Source organism: Orycteropus afer, unplaced genomic scaffold (assembly GCF_000298275.1).
Source record: "Orycteropus afer afer isolate SDZICR_OR568_19922 unplaced genomic scaffold, OryAfe1.0 scaffold00025, whole genome shotgun sequence".
NCBI lineage: Eukaryota > Metazoa > Chordata > Mammalia > Tubulidentata > Orycteropodidae > Orycteropus > Orycteropus afer.
The window spans coordinates 9,087,827-9,097,858 of NW_006921612.1; the positions used below are offsets into that span (position 1 = coordinate 9,087,827).

General features: G+C 37.4%; 1 protein-coding gene across 1 annotated transcript in view; it reads left to right on the forward strand.

Moving 5' to 3' along the window:
• KIDINS220 (kinase D interacting substrate 220) overlaps nt 1–10,032 on the forward strand; it is a 183,065-nt gene that overhangs the window by 23,147 nt on the left and 149,886 nt on the right. The window contains exon 6 of the mRNA XM_042783667.1: nt 8,270–8,368. Within this exon, the coding sequence (XP_042639601.1) occupies nt 8,270–8,368 (99 nt within the window). The remainder of the gene's footprint in view (nt 1–8,269; nt 8,369–10,032) is intronic.

The following is a 10,032-nucleotide window of genomic DNA, read 5'->3' on the forward strand; positions in this document are numbered from 1 at the left end:
TGCTCGGGAATTCCCATTCTTCTCAATGTTATCCATAATTTGTCATGATCCACACAATCAAATGCCTTTGCATAGTCAATAAAACACAAGTAAACATCATTCTGGTATTCCCTTCCTTGAGCCAAGATCTTAAGACAAGTATAGCTTGTTGAAAACTCTGTCAGGGTAGGAGAGACCTAAATCCGTTTGGATGAAGAGGGAAAAAAGAAGAAAAGATTGATGGTGTGGGAGAAGATTATTTAGTAAGATTCTAGATGAAACAGAGAAAGATAGGATCCAGAGTACACATTAAGGAATTAGAATGAGGAGAAACAGGCCAGAATTTGAGAGAGACTGAGTTGCTTCTAAGGGTAATAACAAGGATGCTTTGAAGCAGAGTAGAGTCAAGGTGGGGAAGATCTTGCTGGATGTTCAGAATATTTTGTAACGATGAGCATGACATTATCTGATGAATATATATGATTCTGTCAGTTTGTTGTACTGTAGGTCTTGTGTGTTGCTATGATACTGGAACCTGTGCCACTGGTATTTCAAGTACCAGCAGGGTCACTCATAGTGGACAAGTTTCAGCAGAGCTTCCAGATTAAGAGAGATCAGGAAGAAAAGCATGGTGGTCTACTTCTGAAAATTAGCCAGTGAAAATGTAATGGATAGCAAGAGAACATTGTCTGATACATGCTGGAAGATGGCTCTCTTAGGTTGGAAGCCACTCAGAATACAACTTGGGAATAGCTTCCTCCTTCAAGTAGAGTCAACCTTAATGACATGATGGAGTAAAGCTTTCAGGACCTTCATTTGCTCATGTAGAATGACTCAAAATGAGAAGTAACTACTGCAAACATCCGTTAGCAATCATAACATGGAATGTACAAAGTATGAATCAGAGAAAATTAAAAATTGTCAAAAATGGAAAATGGTATGGCAGTTCCTCAAAAATTAAATATAAAGCTACCATATGACCCAGCAGTTCTACTCTTAGGTATATACCCAAGAGACTTGAAAGCAGTGACACAAACAGACACATGTATACCAATGTTCACAGTAACCAAAAGGTGGAGACAACCCAAATGTATATCAGATAGAGATAAACAAAATGTAGTACATACATACAATGGAATATTACTTAGCAATAAGGAGAAATGAAGTCCTGATATGTGCTACAACATGGATGAACCTTGAAAATATGCTGAGTGAAATAAGTCAATCACAAAGGGACAAATACTACAAGATTTCACTAATATGGATCGGTAGATGTATAGAGATTGGAGTGTGATAGTGGTTACCAGGGACAGAAGGGATGGGGGGAGAGGAGAATCATATTTTAGATGGCATAGTTTTTGTTTATGGAGCTGGAAAATTTGGCAGTGGATATTGGTGGTGTTTGCACAACATGATTGATACAATTGTTTTTATTGAATAATACACATGAAAAATGTTGAATTGGCAAATGTTATATTCTTCATATTTTTACAACAATAAAATTAAACAAACAAATGAAAGGAAAAAAAATGAGATCCTTGAAGATAGATACTCTAAGCATTACTGAGCTTATGGACCGGTATTGTCTATTTTGAATCCAACAATCATATGATCTTCTATGCCAGGAACAGCAAATTAAAGAGGAATGACATTGCATTCATTGTTTAAAAGAATCTTTCAAGATGTATCCTCAAGTATAACATGATCTGTGAGGTTAATATTTATATGTTTTGCTTACAAGAAAGCCCATTATTTAATACAAATTAACACAATAACCATGGATGCCAAAGAGGAAAAAATGGTAGTTTTTCATGACCTGTTGCAGACTGAAATTGATAAACATTCAGTCAAGATGCATTGATAATTATTGGTGATTGGAATGTGAAATTGGAAATAAAGAGGAAGGCTCAATAGTTGGAAAATGTGGCCTTGGTGATAGAAATGCTTCTGTGATCACGTGATAGAATCCTGTAAAAGCAACAACTTATTCATCAGAAGTCCCCCCTTTTTTTAAAACAATATAATTGACTGCTATACACATCGACCTCATTGGATGAATGACACAGAAATCAAATTGACTATATCTGTGGAAAGAGACAATGGAGAAGCTCAATATTCTCAGTCAAGACAAAGCTAGGGGCTGACTATAGAACAGATGATCCATTGCTCACATGCAGTTTCATATTGAAGCTGAAGAAAATCAAAGCAAATCCTCTAGAACCAAAGTATGACCTTGAATACATCTTGCCAGAACTTAGAGACCATCTCAAGAATAGATTAGATGCAGTAATCAGTGATGACCAAAGACCAAGAGAGTTGTGGGATGACATCAAGGATATTACACATGAAGAAAGTGAAAGTCATTAAAAGACAGGAAAGAAGGAAGAGACCAAATGGATCTCAGAAGAGATTCTGAAACTTGCCTTTAGGCACAGAGTAGCTAAAGCAATCAGAAGAAATGAAGTAAAAATGCTGAAGAGAGTATTTCCAGGGGCAGCTCAAGAAGACAAGGTACAGTATTATGATGAAATGTGCAAAGACCTAGAGTTAGAAAAACAAAAGGGAAGGATACACTTGGCATTTCTCAAACTGAAAGGCCTGAAGAGAAAATCCAAGCCTCGTTTTGCAATCTGAAGGATCGTATGAGTAAAAAAATGAATGATGGAAGAAGCATCAAAAGAAGATGGAAGAAATACAAGAGTCACTGTACTAAAAAGAATTGGTTGACGTTCAGCCATTTCAGGAGGTAACATATGGTGAAGAATTGCTGGTACTGAAGCAAGAAGTTCAAGCTTACCTGAAGGCACTGGTGGCAAGCAGGGCTCCAGGAATAGATGGAATACCACTTGAAATGCTTTTTTTTTTTTTAAAAAAAAAAAACCATTAGCAAAACCTTTTAATCGTAGAGGTGTACAAAGCTTGTTCTTAGTAGATAATGTTACAATTGGTTTTGAATATTATGTTCCCTTCTCATTCCACAAAATACTATCGCTGGCAAAATCACTTTTAATGACATACACAGATTTTTACCTACTTGGCTCATGTTTCTAACTAAACAAATTTTATGTCATTTTTCAAACTCTGGCTTCCATCATGGGGAAAAACAATTAGAATACATTAAATATATGATCTCCTATAATTAACTCATCTCTTAAAGATATTAAAATTTTATATTCTTATAAAGGTACAGGAATCATGGAAAGTTTGATGTAGTGTGTAACCTTTTGTTTTTATCATTCAAAATGTCACAAATAACTTCTACATTTTGGACCACTTGAAATGCTTTAACAAACATGTAACTTTGGAAGCGCTTACTCATCTATGTCAAGAAATTTGAGAGATGAGTGGCCATTTAAAGGTGCAACTGTTGGTCTCTAGCCATCCAGAGCAAAGAATAGTGAAGAAAATCAAAGATGGAAGGAAACAATTCAAAGGACTAATGGACTACATGGACCCCAGCCTCCATGACCCTGAGACCAGAACTAAATAGTGACCAGCTACCTCTGCTGACCACTCTGAAAGGAATCACAGTAGGAAGCCCTGGGCAGAGTGGGAGAAAAATGTGGAACAAAACTCAGAATCATAAAAAAGACCAAGCTTTTTGGTCTGATAGTGACTGTTGAAACCCTCAAGACTGTGGTCTTCAGAAACACTTCAAGTCTGAACTCACCTCTGTACTTCAACTTTCAGCCAAATGATAGGCATCTACATGACCAGTAACACCAAAGAGGTATGCACTGATAAGAACAACCAACTATATGAGATCAAAAGGGCAGCAGTTGCCCAGGGATAAAGCTCAAGAAGCAGGAAGGGATAGGAGAGAAGGATAAATAGAAATGGTAAACACAGGGAGGAAGTGGGAAGAGTGCTGTTACATTGTGTTAAATGCAGTGTCAGAAAATGAAATGGATATGAATTGTTCAATAGAAAAGCAATATGCTCTGTGAACTTTCACCCAGATCACAACACAAAATTAAAAAAAAAAAAAAAAAAAGTAGAAGATAGTCACCTGGCCAACTGACTGGAAGAGATCCATATTTGTGCCTACTGCAAAGAAAGGATATGAAACAATATCATTAATATCACATGATAACAAAATTTTGCTGAGAATAATTAAAAAATGACTGCAGCCATACATTAAGAGAAAACTGCCAGAAGTTCAATTTGGATTCAGAAGAAGGCATAAAACAAGAAATATCTTTCTAATGTCAGATGGATCTTGTCTGAAAGTGTAGAATACCAGAAAGATAATTACCTGTGTTTTATCATCTATATGAAGGCATTTGACTGTTATGGATCATAAAAAATTAGGGGTAACATTATAAAGGATGTGAATTCCAAAACATTTAATTTGCTCATGCATCACCTATACACATACGTGGATCAAGAGACAGTCTCTCAAATAGAAAAGGGGGATACTGTATGGTTCAGAACTGGAAAAAGTATGTCTTTTCACCTTACTTATTCAATATATATGCTGAACAGATAATTCGAGAAGCTGGATTATATGAAGAATACAACATCAGGATTGGAGGAAGTCGTCAACAACCTGTTGCCTGCATATGATAAAACTTTGCCAGAAATGGAGATGACTTGAAACACTTACTGATGAAGGTCCCAGACTACAGCCTACAGTAGTACAATCTTCGTTTGAACATGAAGAAAACAAAAATCTTCACAACTAGACCAGTAAACAACATCATGGTAAATGAAGAAGAAATTGAAGTTGTCAGTGGTTTCATTCTACTTAGATCAACAATCAGCATCCATGGAAGCAGTAATAAAGGAATCAAATGATATTCTGCATTGGGCACATTTGCTACAAAAGAACTTTTTAAAGATTTAAAAAACAAGGGCGCACCATGATCTTTTCAGTTGCTTTATATTCATGGGAAAGCTGGACAATGAAAAAAAAAGACTGAAGACAAATTGATGGATTTGAACTGTGGTGTTGGTAAAGAATATGGAATATACCACAGACTGCTAGAAGAATGAACAAATCAGTCTTACAAATACAACCAGAATGCTACTTAGAAGAGAGGATGGCAAGACTTTAGCTTGCTTACTTTGGATACATCATCATGAAAGATCAGTTGCTAGAAAAGGACATCATGGTTGATAGAGTAGGGTCAGCAAAAACAAGGGAAACCCTGCCACGAGATGGATTAACACTATAGCCAACACAATGGACTCCAAGATACCAATGGTTATGATGGAAAACCTTTCATTCTGATATACATAAGGTTGCTATAAATCAGAGCCATCTTGATAGTACCTGACAATAATAACAAGTGCTAGCTGATGTTGTGGGGCTGTGGAAAGAGGAGAAATTATAAAATATTGTATGATCCAATTTTATAAGAAGAGTAAAATTCAACTGTAATAAATGCTCAGAGGGAGAGAGCTCAGTTATGATTGGCATATATAAAGAAGGCTTCATGAATGATGAATCCCTATGTGTGATATCTTTGAGAATGTCTAAGATTTTGATTGGTGGAATTAGGGAGGCATTTGAGTCAGAGAAAATTTTTATCTACAAAGTAGGAGACTAGAAAACAGAATTAAATTCTGAGAGAAGAATAAGGATGCAGGAACAAAATTGGGAAGTTCCTTTAAGCCTGCTTTGAGGTAATGGTCATGACCACTACCTTCCTCTTGTTATATTCTTTTTGTTAGTCTCTTGCTCCCCTGTGCTGCTGTATTGGCAGGCTTGTGATTTTGGCTATCATGAGGTTCCATGTATCAAGGAAGAGCACCCAGGGCTACAAATTTCTTTCTTTCTTTTTTTTAATTTTTATTGTGATTTGGATAAAAGTTTACAGAGCAAATTCATATTCCATACAGCAGTTCATACACATTTTGTCTCACGACATTGACTGCAATTCCCCCACAATGTAACAGCTTTCTTCCCACTTCCTCCCCATAGTTACCTCTTTTCTGTGTCCTTCCCTCCCATGCACTCCCATCCCCGAGCTGTCTGTGCTGCAGACACTGCCCTTTTGTTCTCCCGTTATTGATCGCTCCAAGTTGTGTATCTACCTGATGTAAATGTTCACCCCATATGCGTGCCTTTTGTTTGGCTGGAAGCCACAGTAGTGAGTTCAATTCTAGACCTGAACAGTGGCTGGGGGCCATAGTCTCAGGGGTCTTACCAGGCTGTATCAGACCAGCAAACTTAGTCTTTTTTTTTTTTTGTATGATTTTGAGTTTTGTTCCACATTGTTCTCCTACTCTATCCAGGATCTCCTGTACTTATCCCCTTCTGAGTGGTTGACAGTGGTAGCTGGGTACCATCTAGTTCTTCTGGTCTCATGGTCATATAGGCTAAGGATTGAATGGTCTACCAGTCCTTTGGAGTAATTGTTACCATGCGTCTTTAGTTTTTTCCATTCTTCTTTGCTCCGGACAAGGAGAGATCAATTGTTGCATCTAGATGGCCACTTGTAAGCTTTTAAGATCCCATCTGCTACTCACCAAAGTAGGATGTAGAACAATATTTTTGTGTAGTATGTCATGCCGGTTGAGCTTGATGTCCCTGCAACCGTGGTCCTAAGTCCATAGAACCAACTACTCATTCCCTCTGGATAGCTGGCTGTGGCCAAGACGCCACCACAACCTTGCACGGCTACAAATTTCAACAGTGGTTGGTGGGATGTCTGACGTAATTTATAGCGCTATGTTAATAGTACAATTGCCATGCCAAAGGGGCAAGGAGGCTGCATCTTCTGACCTCTGACACCACAAGAGGTGACCCATCAGCAGCCCAAGGCCTGTTCCTATGAGGCCAGACATGTTTCCTCCCTTCAGCTCTCTCACCAACTGTTCCTCCCGCAGCACCCACCATCTCTCTGCTGGGTTTGATAATTTGCTGCAGTGGCCACACAGAACTCACAGATTACGATGTTTATTAGGGAAGAAACAGGCAACAGCTCAAGTTCAGAAATGCCCTCAGTCTCTCTCGCAGCCTACTGTCTGTCAGCTGACAGTCTCTCTCAGCAGTGCATATCTCTGTCTCTCTCTCAGCAGTACATGTCTCTTGTGCCTCTCTCTCAGCAATGACTGTCTCTCATATCTCTCACCCACCACTGAGAGATTCCTTCTGCCTCTAGGAGGGCTCCTTTTGAGCCTGGCAGAGTGGCCCGACCAACCAATCCCAACATCAGAATTTTATACACCTGAGAGAGAGAACTTTCCAGAAGATTGCTTTCTGCCACTCGGAACAGAAATACCCCAGGTGGATAACTTTAGCAATCAGGAGCTACTCAGTTTCAAATTCCACCACAAAGTTTACAAAGACTTATGGCTAGAAAAGCCACACTATGTAATTTACTAGATCGCAAGCCACTAGCCACATACGGCTATTTAGATTAAAATTAATTAAATTTAATAGAAGAAAAAACTCAATTCTTCAGTCACACTAGCCAAAATTTCAAGTGCTTAATTATCGTATGTCACTAATGGCTACTGTATTGGACAAGGCAGATATAGGGCTTTTCCATCAACACAGAAAGTTCTTTGAACAGGGATGTTACAGCAATCAGGCATTCATTAAATGCCTATTTCAACTTGAGATCTCTCATGTAGTTAAAAGTCGTATGTTTGAAGGTCAGACTTCTCAAAGATGATGCAGTGTTGCTTTTATATTCTTTAAAGCCTTTTGAACTCATTGTTTCAGCAAAAGGTACTTTCGAATACAGTTTCCAGGTTGAAGTTTACTTTATGCTCTCAAGTAGGGAGGCTGATTGGTATGGTTGTTAAGAGCAGAGACTCTGAAGCTAACCTTGCTGGATTCATGGGTTTCAATCCACTTATTAGTATCTTTATGATTTTGAACCTCTTACTTAACCTCTCAATACCTGACTTTCTTTATCAGTGAAAATACAATAATAATTGTGATAAGGATTAAATGAGTTAACCCATGCAAAGGGCTTAGAGCTATGTTGGCACTTGATTAGTATTATTTTATATATATGTGCAGTCAGATTGTTGGACTTTAATTTTGTTTTATAGGATATGGATAGTAATGAAAGCTTATTGAAAATTAGGAGTTGTATGACTTTATGATGGAAAAAATTGTCACATATAAAGCTATATAAAGTTGATTAAAAGATATTTCATGCAGTGGTTTATTCACAAACAAAATGGGGAAATTCAATTTATTTAACATAAAAATCATAATTGGTATAAACAATTATCTAAAAATTATCAAAGTAGTTTTATTAAAATTCATGTTGAGACCTTGTTTCTTTAAGTACATCTCTGCATTTAAATTTATCATTTGTTTTAATAGTATGGGACCACTCCTTTGGTTTGGGCTGCACGAAAGGGTCATCTGGAATGTGTAAAACATTTATTGGCCATGGGAGCTGATGTTGATCAAGAAGGGGCTGTAAGTATCTTCTATATTTTAACCCCTGATAATAGAGAGAGAATTTTGATTTTAAGAGACAGAGATATTTTTCTTTAGTATATGTCTATGAACATTTCCCTCCAATTGTTAAATGATGCTTAGAAAAACAAGCATTGTCTTATCTCTATTATCCTGATAATATGTTTTGTTATTTGCTGTATTATAAATAAATGCGTTTAACAATCTGTTGCTAATGAACATAGATTTTGGGAGGCAATGACTTATTTTATAAAGAATAACTTTCTGTTAACTTACTATAAATTGAACTCTTCTCAATCAAATTGTTTAAAATACTTCTAATTGTATAAAAGAGTTATTCTTTATTGAAATACTGTTTCTTTAAAATGGTGTAATTTTAAAAATAATTGTTAGTTATGACTTACTTTCCCTCTTCAGTAAACATAAAAATCAGAAATCAATAGTCAAAACCTAGAATGCTTAAAATTTGGTTAAATACACCCTACTGATTAGATTATTGGAGCTTTATTGAGCACCTTCTATGTGTCCAGCTCTGTGCTAGTTGTGCTGGGGAGACCAGAGAAGCCTAACAGAGTGCTTTTTTCCTGGACTTATAATGATATACTCAAAGGGACAACATTTATGCACAAGAAATTGTTAAAATAAGAGAGTATTATTTATATAATTAAGTATTATGTTTTTTAAAAAGCGAGCACTTTGCCATCAAGTTAATGCCTACTCACAGCGACCCCATGTGTGTCAGAGCAGGACTGTGTTCCACAGGATTGTCATTGGCTGATTGTTCAGAAGTTGATTACCAGGCCTTTGTTCCGAGATACTTGATGAGGAATTCTGAGAAGATATACTACATCTCTGGCTGTAATGAAACAAGAGTAAAATCTTTATATAATACTTGATTTCTTAGCATACTGTCAAACAGTTTCTCTTTTTTCTTAAAAAATGTTATTTGGGTGAAGATTTACAGAGCAAATTCACTTTCCATACAGCAGTTCACATATACTTTGTCTCATGTAATTGACCACAGTTTACCACAATGCAACAGCAACCTTCCCACTTCCTCCCATAGTTACCTCTTCCCAGTGTCTGTCTCTCCATACACTCCTGCCCCCTGAGCTGTCTCACTGTGCATAAGCAGCCTTACTTTCTCCCATGATTGTTTTCTCCAAGCAGTGTATCTACCTGAGGTAAATGTTCAACTCATATGCCTGTGTTTTGTTTGGCTGAAAACCACAGCTGTGGGTTCAATTCCAGACCTGAAGAGCAGCTAGGGGCCATAGTCTCAGTGGTTCCACCAGGCTCTATCGGACCAGCAAACCTAGTCCCCACCTTTTTTTTTTTTCTCCAAATGATTTGAGTTTTGTTCCACATTGTTCTCCCTCTCTATCAAGAGTCTCCTACATAGATCCCCTTCTAAGTGGATGACAGGTGTAGCCGGGCACCATCTAGTTCTTCTGGTCTCATAGTTGTATAGGCTGCAGATCGGATGGTGTACTAGTCACTAGGACTAATTATTTCCATAAATTTTGGTTTTCTTCATTCTTCTTTGCTCTGGACAAGGAGAGACCCATCATTACATCTAGATGGCAGCTTGCTAGCTTTTAAGATCCCAGTCGCTACTCGCCAAAGTAGGAGGTGGAACAATGTTTTCTATAGTATGTTATGCC